Genomic DNA, 19,552 nt, shown 5'->3' with positions numbered 1-19,552 from the left:
ATGAAGGCATGACCATCCTTCTTTGGAAATCGGGCGACTAACAAATCAACATGTTTGTGGTTTTTTTTTTTTTGGAGTCAAAGACTTGTGGAGGAGCTGCAACACAAATCACGCACACAAATGCAGACAAATACTTGAAACAACACCAGAATCATTTTAGACAAACAAAGGTACTGAGCTTGAGGGAAGTGCCACAATGTCCCAGGGCACTCAGGATACTGGCGATGCCATCTTTTTGACGTCACTTTTCTCTTTGCAGTTTGCACTCAGCGGGACAGTTCAAGAGAAATTTCTTCCTTCCCATAGATGCCAACCTATGCGGTTAATCCATGCTCTATATTTTAAATGCTGAGCATCAAGCAGCATTTACTCAAAGCACCGGACTCGGTGGTGTCAAGGTTAGAGCATCTGCTCCGAGTTTGGGAGGTCAGTGGTTAAAACCCCAGCCGAGCTCCGAGTTTGGGAGGTTGGTGGTTCAAACCCCAGCTGAGTCACTCCAAAGACTTTTTTTTTTTAAATGGTACATACTGCCTCCTCGCTTGGCCTTCAGCATATAAAAGAATAGGGCACACACAATCTCCATAGGGATTGCCATCTATGGGGAGGGGGAAATTCGTTCTGAAGAAATGCCCTGCTGAATATGGTGAGAAAAGTGGCGCCATTATTATGAAGTCACCGGTACCCAGGGCATCCCAGGAAGTGATGGCCCACTTCCCCCAAGCTCAGTGGCTGTTTGTCTCGTCAGTATGTCCACCTGTGTGTGAGATGTGTGAGTAGCAGCTCCCTTACGAGCCTTCGACCTTGTATATCTATAAATAAAAAAGCATGATTGAAAAACTTCTCATCATGGTACTCACCTATACCTTCTTGCTCAGCTCCCACAGCTTTCTTGCTCTCATTGGCATTCTGTCGTTCAATACATGGCTTAATTTGGGTTTTTTCACTCGTATTGACCTGAAATGTATTGAATTGAAGTTCCTCTTGAGTTCCACCACGAGAGTGGTCTGCCTCAACAATTGTTCCCTTTGATTCCTCACTGACTACCCCGAGGTCCTTCTTGTGTAAGAAAAGGCGATCAGCTTCATCACTGTGCTGCATCATGCTCACGTCCACACTCAATGAATACTTCATGCTCCCTTGGCGTCTTTCGGCAGCACCCGAGGGAGCCTTTGCTGGGAGGATGTTCTCAAAGAGAACCCCCGCTGGGTGGTATTTTGACTCTTTAGCACTCAGAACTGGCAGATCAGATCTCATCAGTGGAGACTTAAATATGTCACCTTCTATATTGGTGGTCGCAAAAGCCCCAGAAGAAGATTGATCAGTTTCTTGGGCTTTTACAACCTTTGGCATTGTATCATTCAATTTTAAATCCACTTTTGCGGAACTACTTTCAGATATGAAAACACTTTTCAAAACATCGGCCTCATTTGCATTATCTTCCACAGTTGACATGTTGAGCTCCATGTACTCCACAGCAGGAGAATGGTCACAAGTTTGTTGTGTCTTCAAAGCTGGAACAATCTGCACCGGGCTCATCTTTATATTCGGGCTGTACGGCTCCTCATCACTTTCCTCTTCTTCTTGGACCTCCTGGAGAACCTCAGTCTCTGGAGCAAGCAAGTGGGGCAAATCGTGGGATGATGTTTGAGCAGAATTGTTACCTGAGACATTGACTGTAAAGAGCTTCCCTGAATCCACAGCCTCTGCAGGTGTGCTTGCATGATCCTGGAGTTCCTCTTCAGAGCTGGAATCAGCTTTTGTTTCATCGGCCTTGTACTCATATGGAGATAATCTATCCTGTCCTTGCGCTGTTTTGTGTGACTTATCATCATCACAAATGGATTGTTTTTCCGCCTTGTTCATGTTACTTTCTTTGCCACGAGATATGTTCAAGCCTATGTCAATATCCGAGTTCTTTTTGTCTGTTGCATTTGTTGCAAATGCCTCCGTTGCACTTTCGTTTCGCTGATGATGTTGGATTTGTTTGACGTCTTCCTGATTTGCATTGTATTCTATATTTTCATCTTTATTGTTTTTTTCTTTTATCTCACCAACATTATTTTTGATGCTGTTGGGTGGCAAAAAAGACGCGTTTTCTAAAGCATTTTTGGTCGATGAAATCTCTTCCAGTTGGGTTTGAGAGGTGTCAGGAGTGGTCGTGATGTGCTTTTCAATATGTTGTTCAGTATTTTTCAATAAATTTTGTTGACATTCCAAGTTATTTGACTCTTTGTTTGACGAGTCACTCAACATGATCGAAGATAATGTATTTTGATTTTTGATCTCGTTGTTTTCCTTCATTGGCATTTCCTCTCTTTTGTGAGAAGTTGTGTTTGTACTTGATGACAGAATGTCACTTGTAAACGATTTTCCAGAAGCATTTTGACAAACGGCCGTATCCTGAGCCCTCAAAGAAACATCTTTATGTACCATGTCAACATTTACTGGACATTGGAAAATGTCTTTCTCCGTTTCAGACTCGTTTTTTAAACTAGTCAGTGTCGTGCCGATATTTAAATTATCATTACGTAACTTTTCCCTTTCGACTTGCTGGTCTAGATTTTGAATGCCTTTGTTTTCCGAGTCAGTATCTGTCATATCTCCAAAAGCAGCAGACTTATTACCAAAGCACTGCATTGAATATTGTCTCTCAAGCTTCTGCCCATCAGCAATCTGTAGCTTGCCTGAAGATTCTTGCTGAGAAAGGTCAGTATTCTTATCCTGGTCATCTGGAGCCCGATCTTCATAAATGTTGGGGACTGTGTGGGACCTGATAACTCCTAGCTTCCTCCCGCTCCCTTCATGAGATTTCAATCCTCTGGTTGTGTCTTTGGACACAATGGCATTGTGATCGACAAAACTCAAGGTGTCTTTATCCGGTTGCTCACAGGCGCCATCTCCCAGCTTATGTTCATGAGGAACATCAGAGTCTTTTGCCACCTTGAGGTCCTGTGCTTGAAGCATTGGTGCATCACTGTGATTTTGGGATGGCGATGTTTGTTCATCTTCTGGAGCAAACAAATCATTAATTGCTTTGATGTTGAAAGTAACTCTGGGTGATATCGGTACCCTGCTTTCATGTGTTTCAGCTCCCATGGCAAGACTGCTATTTTTCAATAATCCTTTGCTTGTGTCAGGCAATTCCTCCTCTTTTTCTGTAGTTTCATCTTTGTATTTGAAAGGTGTGATAGGGTTTTGACCCTTCACATCACCGACGTTATTACCAATGAGACAGGGGACCTCTCCAATTACTTCATCAGATAACGTGGAACCTGCAGCTTTGCTTTCCACATTACTGCACTTGGAAACATCACTCTTTGGAAAACTGTTCTTAGAAAAAGAGTCAAATTGTGTATTGCTGCAGTTGCCTTGTGCTGTATCAAACAAACCTTTTGAAACTGAACAATTCTGAGACATTACATTTCGTTCATCTTTTTGTTTGCAGTCATCAGTTGGACTTGCTGAATGAGCAGGCAATGCCTCTTTCCCAAAGCCACTCCAATGGTAACTGCTATCATCCTTGATTGCTGGAGAAGATTGGCTGTCTTTGGGAGGAAGAGCAACCGTTGAGCTTTCCTGGCTCCTCTCAGTCACACACAAAATTGATGATTCACCATGTCTGGAAAGAAAAGTGCCCTCAACTGGCTGGAAGCATGCCATTGGCACCGCTTCTTCCCTCTGTGGCTGCATAGTTAGAGGACTTATGCCATCTGCTCTTTTGCTGCCCAAGGGTGATCCGTCTGCCTTGCCTGACCACTCCATGCCTCGGTGATGTTTGGAAAAAGATCTACAAAACCTGAAAAGATAAAATGAGCAGCATTAGAGAAAAGAAATATCCTGATAGAAAACAATGAGAGGTCGTACAACCAGATTTGCAATATGTTAAAATATCACCGTATCTGTAAAGTAAAATTAGGGTAATACCAGTGAGCCACTGAGAAACCTGCTTCTATAAGACAAACCTACAAGCTTTTTCACAAAAATATTCTCTTCAGCTCAGTTTATATATTATAGTGGCAAAGCTGTCACATTTTGAAAAATAAAATGAGTAAAGATGGAAGTCCATGGGGTATAGACCCCAAAGGCTTCAGTATTTATCACCTTCACCACCGAAGGTGGAAGGAGGTTATGTTTTCACCCCTGTTTGTCTGTTTGTGTGGATGATATCTCAAAAAGTTGTGTACGGATTTGGACAAAACTTGCTGGACATGTTGGGTGTGTGACAAGGATGAATTGATTCAATTTTGGTGAAGATCCGAATCCGGATCCAGATGCAAGAATTATTTTGATTTTTAAAGTGATTCTTCCCCAATGAGAGATGGGGCCAAAAATGATACAGCATACCGTATTTCAAAAATGTTTGGTCTGGTATGTTCTACCGGATCAGGCATTGTGTGACAAAGGTATGTGCTCCACCGAGTGCCCTTCTACGTTTCCTTGTTGCCCTCGCCGAAGTAGAGGGCATTGCATTTGGGTCCATTTGTCCTTCTGTTTGTTACTTGGCACAAAATTTTTTTTTGCCAAGTATGTTGGTCTGCAGCGTTTGTTGGGTCGCCGAAATAGGTGACCCTTATTGTCAGTAATTCCGTCTGTTTGTTTGAATGTTTGTTCGTTTGTCATCAGCATAATTGGTAGTACACATGGGCGGATTTTGACCAAACTCGGGTGGTAGGTACATCTTATGACCTAGTGCTTTGGAAATTGTGATGGTTGCTCGGGACGGTTTGGTTCCCCAGCAACAACCGAAAAACCTTCAAAATCGGTACCGTTCACGCGAAATCAATTCCAAAAGCCATTATCCCACGTAGGGTTATGAAATTTCGCACGAATGATCTACAGGTGATGCTGTATCAAATATATTCCGGTTTTTGTGATATATATGAAATACTTTACCCACAGCACCCCCTACAATTAGGGTATGCGCGAAAATTGGCGAAAATTGAAGGCCCCCTAGCGACCAGGTGAGTGCATCGATACGAATGAAACTTTGCAGGTTTATGGTACTCAATGAGTACTACAACTTTGCCTCAGGACATATTGACCGATTTCGCTTAGGTCAGGGGTCAAAGGTCAATTAGTGCAAAAATCGATAATATGCGAGAGCTGGAGGTGCCTTCGCACCAAATGCTACTCCTCCTATGATTATGGTCTGATGGTCATGAAAATTCACACTAATCGTCTGGAATACATTGTGCACAAACGATCGAGCCGGATTTTCGATTTAGATCTTTGTTCACCCACAGCACCCCCTCGAACTTTGGGAATTTCCGATTTCAAACCACATTTTCGGTACTTTTCATTCAAATGGATACCGAGTAGTTATCAGAAGATGGAACTGGATGAGATTTGATATGCATAATCTTAAGGTGATTCCCTATCCTCTATACGACATCCATTTTGCTCTATATCTTATAGTTTCCATGCTTGGCGACCCATTGCCGCCTACCGGCTTGTCTGTCTGTTTGTTTGTCTGTTTGTCACGATTTTTGGCCACAGTTTTCAAGCAATCGTTTGGAATATTTTTTGTGTCGGTGACTGGCCAAGGACAGCAACGCTATATTTTGGTGAAGATCGGAATCCAGATTCGGATCTGAGAATTTTCGAAGTGATTCCAAAATCTAAGTGAATTTTCTCAGTGAGTAATGGTAGCAGACTGTCAAGCAAGCTTAAAATCCCCTCAGAAATATCTCACACTCCTCAAAATAGCACTCGGTCTGCAAAGTGCCAGGATGAAAGTTGATCAGATCAGATCAGATCAGGAATCAAACCAAGACTAGACTGAATTTTTGATGTACCTTTGGTGGTCGTGCCGAAGCAGTTTATTGGTAAGGGTTATTCAAGGTGGTTTGTCATTGCCTGCCCAGCATTGTTTGTCTGTGCTCTATTCTTTTAAATGCTGTCAAGCATGGAAACAGCATATACCATTTTTAAATCTTTGATATGAATTAGCTGGGGTTTGAACCACCAACCTCCCAGATTGCAAGCAGACACGAACCACTGCACCACCAAGGCTGTTATCCAGCATACTTCAATTTCAATTTTTTTATAATGATCAAAACATCAAGGAATTTGCTCATAATGCTCAGACGCAATTACTAGCCCCCTCTTGAGAGAAGAATCCCCCAGAATAATGCCACCCCTACTGATGAAAAAAATACTACGTTGAATCTAATTAGTGATACTTTTGAAAAAAAAAAAAAACATGCACAGAGTGTGTCAGCAACGTGATGGATGCGAAGCAAACAGGTGGAAAAAACTGAAGATAAAGGTTACGAGTCCAACGGTGACTCTGCGGTGACTTCAAGTAAGCTTGGGATGGAGGAGTTGCTCCTGGACAATATTTCAGAAAATACAGTTTCCTCTTCAGACGTTTTAGTTCTTCCAAAAAAAGATGCTTCTTGCAATTTCTGATTTTTCATGCATTTTCTCTGATTATGGCATCCAAGACCACATCCTCTCATGGATCACCGACTTCCTCCACTCCCATATTCAGCATGTCGCTCTTCATGGGATTGATCCTCTCATCTCCTCTCCCACTGAAAGCTGGAGTGCCTCAAGGCAGTGTATTGGGCCCAGTCTTGTTCCTCAACTTCATCAATGATCTTCCTGATTCCCAGGAAAATCCTACCTTTCACTTGGCTGATGATTCCACCCTCTGTCAAATCATCTCTCATCCTTCAGATAGACAGGCAGCAGCCTTTTCCCCTCTCTGCAGACCTTGATAAAATCAGCAGCTGCTCCAACACTTGAAGTATGTCATTCAACACTGACAAATCCTATGCACTCACCCTGTATCTCCATAAGGATAATCTGGCAAGCCCTCACATCTACTTTGGAAACAAACCACTTGAAGAGGTTAAGTCACTCAAATGTTTGGGCCTCACCATCAGCCATGAGCTTTCTTGGGCAGACCATTTCCAAGAAGCCTCCAGAACCAACTGCTGACTGGGCATCCTTCATCATGCAAGGTCTTTCCTTGACCAATCTGAATTTTTGAAAACCTACAAGGCTTTCATTTGAAGCTTTATGGAGTACTGCTCTCCCCTTTGAGCTGGTGCCCTTGCCTTACATCTTGCCCTTTTTGATGTTGTGGAAAGCAAGGCTTTCAAAATCATTGGGATATCTCGCAATGAAGCTGAGTGTCTCGGCCTGGTACTCTCGCATGGCAGGCAGGTTGGTGGCGACTCGATTCTACCACTTCCTTTTTAGTCTTGCACCCTCTCTCTTTGCTCTGTCCCTCACATGTCTCTGCAGGGTGCACACTGTCTGCCAATGACCCTGTTCTTGTAAAACTCCCAAAATCCAGGCTCATTGCTCACCTGCCCTCATTTCTTCCTCTTTTCTCTCACCGAGAACCAAATTCTCCAATCTGTTTAATCCCATTCTTCCCCCCAGGGCTTCAGTATAGCTATTCACCACTACCTGAGGTCATCCCCATCCATACTCATGATCTCTTCAATCTCAAATGACCCCATTTCCAAGCACTCCTTTTTTCCAGCTTATTGTGATTTCCCCGCCCCACCTTTCCCTCACCCCTTTTCATTCGTTACTTATCAGTTGGTTTGTTATTCCCTGTTTAATTCCTACTTTCCCTTTCCTCTTATCACTGTGTTTCATTCAACTTGTGTGCAGCTTGTCCTTCTCCCCTTGAGTTCCCTCTCACTCTCACTTCTAATTTGCTCTTGGTTTTTCTCCCTTTCCATTTTGTTCCCTTCCATTTTGCTCCAGCTCTTCCACGAGTCTCGATCATGTACACAAACAAAAGGATTGAACTGATATCTTCATGACGCAAAAAAAGGTTTGCATGTATGAGTGGCTCTGAGCTGTCTTTCTTCCTTTCCTTTTCCTTTTATGATTAATACCAATACAAGACTTCATATAAACAGTGGGTTTAGCCCTTTATGTAAAGTTAACCTCACAATCAATTACAAAAGCAAATGCAGTCATTGTCTTCTTGTAAGAGACTCATGTTACTGCAAGTTGCACGGCAGATTGGCAGCTGAAGGTGAAGGTTGTTCTTTGGCAGCTTATCCTATTGATACAAAATTTTCACCACAGGTGCGACTACTCATGTAGAATGTTTCATTGATAATTACGTCATACGTCACGTGGTGTGGCAGCCATGTTGGAAAAAGGGAAAAACTTTGGATCTCTGTATCTCCAAAACCACTCCATGGAAAAATTGAAACTTGGCACATGTAAGATACTCTCCATGGGAAATAAGTGTGATTCTTTTTTTAATGATGTCATAGGTGGCTTCATCACGATGTCATAATTACATACGTTGAACGCTTTATCCGATCAGAATGAAAATTTTTGAGGTCATCTCAGGCTAAATTGTATTGGGGGGGGGGGGTTGATGACGTCATCGATCACGTGGTTCGGCAGTCATTTTTTTTATAACATAAAAACCTTCAAAAATCTTCTCCGAAAAAGCTGAACGGATCTCGGGGAAACTACATGGATGATCGCCTATCCATGAGGAACAAAAAGTCCTACACTTATGATGTCATAGGTCACATGGTTTCGCAGCCATATTGGATGTACCCAAAAACCTTTAGAAATCCCCCCCAGAATGGCAATACAGATTGAGGGTAAACTTCACACACATGTTCCCCAAGCCCTGGGGATACTGGGGTGTTCACAAATAATTAATAGGTCACATGGTGTGGCAGCCATATTGGATTGAACAAGAATCTTAAAAATATATACAGTATATATTTCTCTTGAACGGCTTCATCAATCGATGTGAAACTTCACAATTATGATCTCGTAGTCATGGAGAATATATATGTTTTAAATTTCAACCTGATCAGATTTATGGTCTGGCAGTCAGAATTATTTAATATTTTGAATCTGGGTTCAGGAATTTGAATCAATCTTGGTACAAGTATGTATAATGATGTAATCATGTGGGCAGAGGCATATCTAGCGACGTCAAAGAGTGCCCTTCTCATTTAAAATAAAATAACCAGCGTTTCATAGCTGTCAATGTTTATGCCCCAAGCGGCCATAGTATTGCTAGAACAATATTTTTACCGAGTCCTTTTCCTTCCTCAGTCATCTTCCTCCTGACATTTTGGTGTGTTATGATGGTGATTTTAATTGCACGTTAGATCCCAACTTAGACCGAAATAGTCTTGAGCCTCATTCTGCTGGTCTTTATCTCCACTTTTAATGTGATTTAATATTGGTGATGTTTGGCGGTTCCAACACGTTTATTCTAATCAATATACATGGTGTCGCTGGATGTCAAATAATTTGTCACTTACAAGGCTTGATCAATTTTACATTCATCTCTCTTTTTTTCAATTTCATGCCTTTTACTGGAATTACTCCATCTGGGTTTTTTTAATCACTCTTTAATTAAACTGTGCATCTCTTCTGCTGGCTCCCCAGAACGAGCTGCCTCTCAGTTTTTTTTAATCTTTCTCTTTCAAATGATTCCTTTTTTAAACTATCATTTAAAGAATTATATCTTCGTCTTTTACAATCACAGAACAACTTAATTCGGAATTAAAAGTTTAGCTGCTTCGGAAACTTTTTCCAAAGACTTTTTTTTAATTTTAGGAAAAGGCTTTTGACACTGTTCGTCGTGATTTTTAATTTTATTTTATATTATACAGCAGTTTTGTTTTGGAGAAACTTTTATCTCACATCTGAAATGCATAATATATATTTTTAGCAAGTTAATAATAGTTTATGTGCACCATTGTTGGTTGAGTGAGGAGTTCGCCAGCGACATCTTTACTCCCTTTGTATCAAGCCCTTCTGACTTCACGTACGTGCTAAATTGCTGGGATTTTTTTTAATTTCCATTTGACAGGCCGATCATTACCCCAGCTTATGCAGATGACGTTTGTGTGGTTGTGCGTACTAGTCATGATATTGCCATACTGGCTACTTGCATGACGAAATTTTCTTTGGCCTGCACAACTCAGGTTAATTGGAATAAATGTAAAGCTGTGTAGATTGGCCATATCCCTTCTTGTGGCTTATATGCTCTTCTGATAGGTTTACAATGGGAGGAATGTCTCCTAGCTTTTACACGAAATTATTTGTGTCTTCAGATGCTGGGAACTCCACTTTGTTGTTATTGGGATTGTTTCTTCAATGTGCTCCTCTCCTTTCACTCAACTGCAGATTTCTTTGGCCTCTATGTAAGAAACTGTGTTCTTGTCTTCCTCTCCACTTTCTAGTGCTACAAATAAGTGTCTTTAACACCTCTGTACTATTGTCTGCTATCCTTTATTCCACAAAGATAGGTTTGGATCTAAATGGAGAGAGATGTTACCTCTGGGATCTCCTTTTCACTCGGAATGGTCTGCCCTGCCCCAGTTATAAAACGAACTGCCTATATCTCTTGGAGAATTGTTCATATGATTTTACCCACTAATGTTTTATTGCATCATTTTAGTGCTTTTACCTCCCCGCCAAAAGGCAGAGTATTAGTGCTGCCAAAGCAGTCTCCTGGGCTGTTGGGCATAATCCTGGACAGGTCGCTGCTCCGACGCAGGATACCAGCAAGTTGGTACTCATTTTGCCGACCTCAGAAGGATGACAGGCTGAGTCAACCCCACCTGGTGTTAATTCAATGGTGTAAAGGGGCTCAAACTCAAGACCATAAATTCTTAAGCCAGCCACCTTAAACCGTTAAGCCAACACCAGGCTTTATTAGTGCGATACAAAATGTAAACTTGGCGGAGGTATGCGCTCTACAGAGTGGTGTTCTCTTTAATTTTGTATCATGTTCTTTTTGTATAACTGCTGAAGATACCGTATACATCATGCCAATGTGGACTCATGCACAAGATCAACTCCACTTTTTGATTTATTATCACAATTGTCTTGTGTTCTCGATGTTTCTTCGTCCCTTCGCGTTTGTTTCCCACTTACTTCTCTCAAGGTTGTGGAATCTGTGCTTTTTAATGTTTTAATAACTGAAGGGAAACTGGCAATTATTAAAACAAGAAAGCCAAAACTCCTTGCAAACCCAGATGCTATGTGTAATTCTTTGTCCCTTTAAAGTTATTATCATGGCCAGGCTGTGAATGGAGTTTTATTATTACAAAACATCTGATAATTTAAAAACCCTCGAGCAGAAGTGGTGATTTTAAAATGGCCTTATAAAGTAGCTCTTCACAATTTGGAAGTTTAAGGGTGTTGCATTTGGATCCGTTTGGTTGTCTGTCTCTCTGTTTGTCTGTTCGCCTTTTTTCTGCACACAACGTGAGCATGTGTTTTAATTGCATTCGACCCCTAAGACCCTCGTCTACCCTTTTAGACCCTTTAGATCCCCAAGACCATTTAAGACCCCTAAACCATTTCGACCCTTAAGAATTCCAAGACTCTTGAAGACCTGAAAAACCGCTGACTCTTTAGAATCCTAAGACCCATTAAGACCCCTAAAAATCTTAAGACCCTTTAAGTCCCCTAAAACCCAGAAGACCCATAAGAGCCTTTAGAACTAACTCTAAGACCCTTTAGAACCCATTAGACCCTTTTAGGAATTTACACCTTCACACTTTTTAACAACCTGTAGACCCCTTTGAATTTTAGTACCCTTTTTAGACATTTTAAGACCCTTTAAACCCCTTCAGACAATTCCGACCTTTAGACCTTACATTGCACCATTCAGATCCCTTCGACCTTTTAAGACCCGTTCGACACTTTAGCCCATTTCATACCTTTCAACCTTTACACCTTCAGACCATTTGACCTTCACACATTTACAACTAAACCATTTGGACCTTTCATGTGCAATCAATGACCTTTCATTTTGTAAATTTTTCCATTTATTTTCCACACAAAATAAACGACACAAAACAAGTCCTGGTGAAGGTCTGCAATCCATGATTGCTCTTTCTAGTTAATCATGCTCTGGTTGTCTCTTCTCCACATTTGTACTTCTTTTTTAATTTGCTGACTAACTCCTTCTCACTCCTTCCCTCTCTTTCCCTCCCTTCCCTTTCCTCTCACACCCTCTTGTTATCCCCTTGCCTGTTGTGCCCCATTGTTACCATGCGACACCACTGTCAATTCCACCTTGCTCTTCCATGAACCTCCCTCTTGTAGAGAAAAATATGCTTGCAGTTGGCCATAAGCTGGCAGAAATAAACAAATAACATTGAATGCCGAATCAATGTAAACACTACTTGGTTGCCTCATTATATTCATACCCTGAAGATAACTTCATGTTGTTCAAAACCCATTTTCCATCAACTTCCCTATTATTAACGCATCTCTATAAATATTTACCTTCCTGTTATGGCTGTAACTGAGGAATAAATATTTTTGATGAGAAAATACTGTGTTCCAAATGCGTGTGCTATTGGTGCTCTTTGAGAGGCAATAGCAAACTTAACCATTGATTTATTAACCTCCGCCATCAAAGATGGATGGAGGTTACTGTTTTCACCCCTTTCTGTTTGTTGGTTTGTGAACAGTATTACGGAAAAACTCCTCGACGGATTTCGACGAAACTTGGTGGGGGGATTAGGTCTGGTCCAAAGATCATTCCATTAGATTTTGGACTTGGTACAAAATCCAATATGGCCGCTATGGCGGCCAATTTGAAAAAATATTTGAATTTTTTTTTTTCGCATTTCTACATGTTTTAAGTGATTTCCAACCCACCCCCCCCCCCCACAAAAAAAATTTGCAAATTTTTTTTCAACAAAATTTCGATTTTTTTTTTGCATTTCTACATGTTATAAGTGATTTCCAACAAAAAACATGCCAGAATTATAATTTAGGCTGATTTTGGAACTTCAGGTGGATATACCCACGTAAAATCAATTTCTGTCTTAAGGAATCTAGTTATGACGAATGAATTGAGTATGTAAAAGTTCAAAGTAAAAGGGAAAGTTGCAAACTATAACTCTGTGAGCACTGTTGACGTCAAATTGAATGAATAGGATATCAGGTTCACTTGAGTGACCCAGCAGTATTGGCGGCGGAGGTTTTGCACTCCACCGAGTGCTCCCCCTCTCGTTGGTTTGAATGTGTCCAGGGATGGCAGGAGGTGTTGAATGGAGGGACAGCAGGAAAAACATCCCATTAGATGTTGGAAGCGAAGCAGAGTCGAGCCCAGATGTTGTATATGGAAGGGAAACCATCATGGAAGACCTGGTGAAGTGAGACCGTCATTGAAGACCTGGTGTATTGAGACCTTCATAGAAGACCAGGTGTAGGGAGGCTGTCATAGAAGACCTGGTGTAGGGAGACCATCATGGAAGACTTGGAGTCGGGAGACCATCATAGAAGACCTGGAGTAGGGAGACTGTCGTAGAAGACCTGGTGTAGGGAGACTGTCAGAGAAGAGCTGGTGTTATTGAAGACATTGAAGGGGAGTGGAGGGGCGGCAGGAAAGCTGAAATGGTAGTGTGTTTGCCTCGATGTACATTTCTTCCCCCTTGAGGTTAAATCCAATTTGAAAGGATTAAAAAATATAACATCAGAGATGGGGAATCCCCCGCCATTGAATGAAAAAGGTCATACATATTCCAGATAATGAGGGAGGTGAATTGGAAACAAGACACCATTTGGTCATCATCTCGAAAAAGTTCCCCAGGGGTGAGGAACGTAGTAACCAAAAATAATTGAAATCAGAAAATTGAAATCATCAATGATCTTCCTGATTCCCAGGAAAATCCTACCTTTCACTTGGCTGATGATTCCACCCTCTGTCAAATCATCTCTCATCCTTCAGATAGACAGGCAGCAGCCTTTTCCCCTCTCTGCAGACCTTGATAAAATCAGCAGCTGCTCCAACACTTGAAGTATGTCATTCAACACTGACAAATCCTATGCACTCACCCTGTATCTCCATAAGGATAATCTGGCAAGCCCTCACATCTACTTTGGAAACAAACCACTTGAAGAGGTTAAGTCACTCAAATGTTTGGGCCTCACCATCAGCCATGAGCTTTCTTGGGCAGACCATTTCCAAGAAGCCTCCAGAACCAACTGCTGACTGGGCATCCTTCATCATGCAAGGTCTTTCCTTGACCAATCTGAATTTTTGAAAACCTACAAGGCTTTCATTTGAAGCTTTATGGAGTACTGCTCTACCCTTTGAGCTGGTGCCCTTGCCTTACATCTTGCCCTTTTTGATGTTGTGGAAAGCAAGGCTTTCAAAATCATTGGGATATCTCGCAATGAAGCTGAGTGTCTCGGCCTGGTACTCTCGCATGGCAGGCAGGTTGGTGGCGACTCGATTCTACCACTTCCTTTTTAGTCTTGCACCCTCTCTCTTTGCTCTGTCCCTCACATGTCTCTGCAGGGTGCACACTGTCTGCCAATGACCCTGTTCTTGTAAAACTCCCAAAATCCAGGCTCATTGCTCACCTGCCCTCATTTCTTCCTCTTTTCTCTCACCGAGAACCAAATTCTCCAATCTGTTTAATCCCATTCTTCCCCCCAGGGCTTCAGTATAGCTATTCACCACTACCTGAGGTCATCCCCATCCATACTCATGATCTCTTCAATCTCAAATGACCCCATTTCCAAGCACTCCTTTTTTCCAGCTTATTGTGATTTCCCCCGCCCCACCTTTCCCTCACCCCTTTTCATTCGTTACTTATCAGTTGGTTTGTTATTCCCTGTTTAATTCCTACTTTCCCTTTCCTCTTATCACTGTGTTTCATTCAACTTGTGTGCAGCTTGTCCTTCTCCCCTTGAGTTCCCTCTCACTCTCACTTCTAATTTGCTCTTGGTTTTTCTCCCTTTCCATTTTGTTCCCTTCCATTTTGCTCCAGCTCTTCCACGAGTCTCGATCATGTACACAAACAAAAGGATTGAACTGATATCTTCATGACGCAAAAAAAGGTTTGCATGTATGAGTGGCTCTGAGCTGTCTTTCTTCCTTTCCTTTTCCTTTTATGATTAATACCAATACAAGACTTCATATAAACAGTGGGTTTAGCCCTTTATGTAAAGTTAACCTCACAATCAATTACAAAAGCAAATGCAGTCATTGTCTTCTTGTAAGAGACTCATGTTACTGCAAGTTGCACGGCAGATTGGCAGCTGAAGGTGAAGGTTGTTCTTTGGCAGCTTATCCTATTGATACAAAATTTTCACCACAGGTGCGACTACTCATGTAGAATGTTTCATTGATAATTACGTCATACGTCACGTGGTGTGGCAGCCATGTTGGAAAAAGGGAAAAACTTTGGATCTCTGTATCTCCAAAACCACTCCATGGAAAAATTGAAACTTGGCACATGTAAGATACTCTCCATGGGAAATAAGTGTGATTCTTTTTTTAATGATGTCATAGGTGGCTTCATCACGATGTCATAATTACATACGTTGAACGCTTTATCCGATCAGAATGAAAATTTTTGAGGTCATCTCAGGCTAAATTGTATTGGGGGGGGGGGGGTTGATGACGTCATCGATCACGTGGTTCGGCAGTCATTTTTTTTATAACATAAAAACCTTCAAAAATCTTCTCCGAAAAAGCTGAACGGATCTCGGGGAAACTACATGGATGATCGCCTATCCATGAGGAACAAAAAGTCCTACACTTATGATGTCATAGGTCACATGGTTTCGCAGCCATATTGGATGTACCCAAAAACCTTTAGAAATCCCCCCCAGAATGGCAATACAGATTGAGGGTAAACTTCACACACATGTTCCCCAAGCCCTGGGGATACTGGGGTGTTCACAAATAATTAATAGGTCACATGGTGTGGCAGCCATATTGGATTGAACAAGAATCTTAAAAATATATACAGTATATATTTCTCTTGAACGGCTTCATCAATCGATGTGAAACTTCACAATTATGATCTCGTAGTCATGGAGAATATATATGTTTTAAATTTCAACCTGATCAGATTTATGGTCTGGCAGTCAGAATTATTTAATATTTTGAATCTGGGTTCAGGAATTTGAATCAATCTTGGTACAAGTATGTATAATGATGTAATCATGTGGGCAGAGGCATATCTAGCGACGTCAAAGAGTGCCCTTCTCATTTAAAATAAAATAACCAGCGTTTCATAGCTGTCAATGTTTATGCCCCAAGCGGCCATAGTATTGCTAGAACAATATTTTTACCGAGTCCTTTTCCTTCCTCAGTCATCTTCCTCCTGACATTTTGGTGTGTTATGATGGTGATTTTAATTGCACGTTAGATCCCAACTTAGACCGAAATAGTCTTGAGCCTCATTCTGCTGGTCTTTATCTCCACTTTTAATGTGATTTAATATTGGTGATGTTTGGCGGTTCCAACACGTTTATTCTAATCAATATACATGGTGTCGCTGGATGTCAAATAATTTGTCACTTACAAGGCTTGATCAATTTTACATTCATCTCTCTTTTTTTCAATTTCATGCCTTTTACTGGAATTACTCCATCTGGGTTTTTTTAATCACTCTTTAATTAAACTGTGCATCTCTTCTGCTGGCTCCCCAGAACGAGCTGCCTCTCAGTTTTTTTTAATCTTTCTCTTTCAAATGATTCCTTTTTTAAACTATCATTTAAAGAATTATATCTTCGTCTTTTACAATCACAGAACAACTTAATTCGGAATTAAAAGTTTAGCTGCTTCGGAAACTTTTTCCAAAGACTTTTTTTTAATTTTAGGAAAAGGCTTTTGACACTGTTCGTCGTGATTTTTAATTTTATTTTATATTATACAGCAGTTTTGTTTTGGAGAAACTTTTATCTCACATCTGAAATGCATAATATATATTTTTAGCAAGTTAATAATAGTTTATGTGCACCATTGTTGGTTGAGTGAGGAGTTCGCCAGCGACATCTTTACTCCCTTTGTATCAAGCCCTTCTGACTTCACGTACGTGCTAAATTGCTGGGATTTTTTTTAATTTCCATTTGACAGGCCGATCATTACCCCAGCTTATGCAGATGACGTTTGTGTGGTTGTGCGTACTAGTCATGATATTGCCATACTGGCTACTTGCATGACGAAATTTTCTTTGGCCTGCACAACTCAGGTTAATTGGAATAAATGTAAAGCTGTGTAGATTGGCCATATCCCTTCTTGTGGCTTATATGCTCTTCTGATAGGTTTACAATGGGAGGAATGTCTCCTAGCTTTTACACGAAATTATTTGTGTCTTCAGATGCTGGGAACTCCACTTTGTTGTTATTGGGATTGTTTCTTCAATGTGCTCCTCTCCTTTCACTCAACTGCAGATTTCTTTGGCCTCTATGTAAGAAACTGTGTTCTTGTCTTCCTCTCCACTTTCTAGTGCTACAAATAAGTGTCTTTAACACCTCTGTACTATTGTCTGCTATCCTTTATTCCACAAAGATAGGTTTGGATCTAAATGGAGAGAGATGTTACCTCTGGGATCTCCTTTTCACTCGGAATGGTCTGCCCTGCCCCAGTTATAAAACGAACTGCCTATATCTCTTGGAGAATTGTTCATATGATTTTACCCACTAATGTTTTATTGCATCATTTTAGTGCTTTTACCTCCCCCGCCAAAAGGCAGAGTATTAGTGCTGCCAAAGCAGTCTCCTGGGCTGTTGGGCATAATCCTGGACAGGTCGCTGCTCCGACGCAGGATACCAGCAAGTTGGTACTCATTTTGCCGACCTCAGAAGGATGACAGGCTGAGTCAACCCCACCTGGTGTTAATTCAATGGTGTAAAGGGGCTCAAACTCAAGACCATAAATTCTTAAGCCAGCCACCTTAAACCGTTAAGCCAACACCAGGCTTTATTAGTGCGATACAAAATGTAAACTTGGCGGAGGTATGCGCTCTACAGAGTGGTGTTCTCTTTAATTTTGTATCATGTTCTTTTTGTATAACTGCTGAAGATACCGTATACATCATGCCAATGTGGACTCATGCACAAGATCAACTCCACTTTTTGATTTATTATCACAATTGTCTTGTGTTCTCGATGTTTCTTCGTCCCTTCGCGTTTGTTTCCCACTTACTTCTCTCAAGGTTGTGGAATCTGTGCTTTTTAATGTTTTAATAACTGAAGGGAAACTGGCAATTATTAAAACAAGAAAGCCAAAACTCCTTGCAAACCCAGATGCTATGTGTAATTCTTTGTCCCTTTAAAGTTATTATCATGGCCAGGCTGTGAATGGAGTTTTATTATTACAAAACATCTGATAATTTAAAAACCCTCGAGCAGAAGTGGTGATTTTAAAATGGCCTTATAAAGTAGCTCTTCACAATTTGGAAGTTTAAGGGTGTTGCATTTGGATCCGTTTGGTTGTCTGTCTCTCTGTTTGTCTGTTCGCCTTTTTCTGCACACAACGTGAGCATGTGTTTTAATTGCATTCGACCCCTAAGACCCTCGTCTACCCTTTTAGACCCTTTAGATCCCCAAGACCATTTAAGACCCCTAAACCATTTCGACCCTTAAGAATTCCAAGACTCTTGAAGACCTGAAAAACCGCTGACTCTTTAGAATCCTAAGACCCATTAAGACCCCTAAAAATCTTAAGACCCTTTAAGTCCCCTAAAACCCAGAAGACCCATAAGAGCCTTTAGAACTAACTCTAAGACCCTTTAGAACCCATTAGACCCTTTTAGGAATTTACACCTTCACACTTTTTAACAACCTGTAGACCCCTTTGAATTTTAGTACCCTTTTTAGACATTTTAAGACCCTTTAAACCCCTTCAGACAATTCCGACCTTTAGACCTTACATTGCACCATTCAGATCCCTTCGACCTTTTAAGACCCGTTCGACACTTTAGCCCATTTCATACCTTTCAACCTTTACACCTTCAGACCATTTGACCTTCACACATTTACAACTAAACCATTTGGACCTTTCATGTGCAATCAATGACCTTTCATTTTGTAAATTTTTCCATTTATTTTCCACACAAAATAAACGACACAAAACAAGTCCTGGTGAAGGTCTGCAATCCATGATTGCTCTTTCTAGTTAATCATGCTCTGGTTGTCTCTTCTCCACATTTGTACTTCTTTTTTAATTTGCTGACTAACTCCTTCTCACTCCTTCCCTCTCTTTCCCTCCCTTCCCTTTCCTCTCACACCCTCTTGTTATCCCCTTGCCTGTTGTGCCCCATTGTTACCATGCGACACCACTGTCAATTCCACCTTGCTCTTCCATGAACCTCCCTCTTGTAGAGAAAAATATGCTTGCAGTTGGCCATAAGCTGGCAGAAATAAACAAATAACATTGAATGCCGAATCAATGTAAACACTACTTGGTTGCCTCATTATATTCATACCCTGAAGATAACTTCATGTTGTTCAAAACCCATTTTCCATCAACTTCCCTATTATTAACGCATCTCTATAAATATTTACCTTCCTGTTATGGCTGTAACTGAGGAATAAATATTTTTGATGAGAAAATACTGTGTTCCAAATGCGTGTGCTATTGGTGCTCTTTGAGAGGCAATAGCAAACTTAACCATTGATTTATTAACCTCCGCCATCAAAGATGGATGGAGGTTACTGTTTTCACCCCTTTCTGTTTGTTGGTTTGTGAACAGTATTACGGAAAAACTCCTCGACGGATTTCGACGAAACTTGGTGGGGGGATTAGGTCTGGTCCAAAGATCATTCC

The 19,552-nt window shown here is 41.1% G+C and overlaps 1 protein-coding gene across 3 annotated transcripts in view; it reads right to left on the bottom strand.

The window, feature by feature from the left end:
• The window catches only part of LOC147028931 (uncharacterized), a 158,576-nt gene that overhangs the window by 49,149 nt on the left and 89,875 nt on the right, over positions 1-19,552 (bottom strand). For all 3 annotated transcript variants that reach the window (XM_085879817.1, XM_085879816.1, XM_085879818.1), the window contains one exon: positions 858-3,796. In XM_085879817.1, the coding sequence (XP_085735943.1) occupies positions 858-3,762 (2,905 nt within the window). In that variant the 5' untranslated portion in view covers positions 3,763-3,796. The remainder of the gene's footprint in view (positions 1-857; positions 3,797-19,552) is intronic.

The sequence above is a fragment of the Eptatretus burgeri genome, chromosome 4, assembly GCF_056783735.1.
Source record: "Eptatretus burgeri isolate ZD-2024b chromosome 4, Ebu_testis_v1, whole genome shotgun sequence".
NCBI classification, from domain to species: Eukaryota; Metazoa; Chordata; class Myxini; order Myxiniformes; family Myxinidae; genus Eptatretus; species Eptatretus burgeri.
This window is presented reverse-complemented; position numbering and strand designations above follow the sequence as displayed.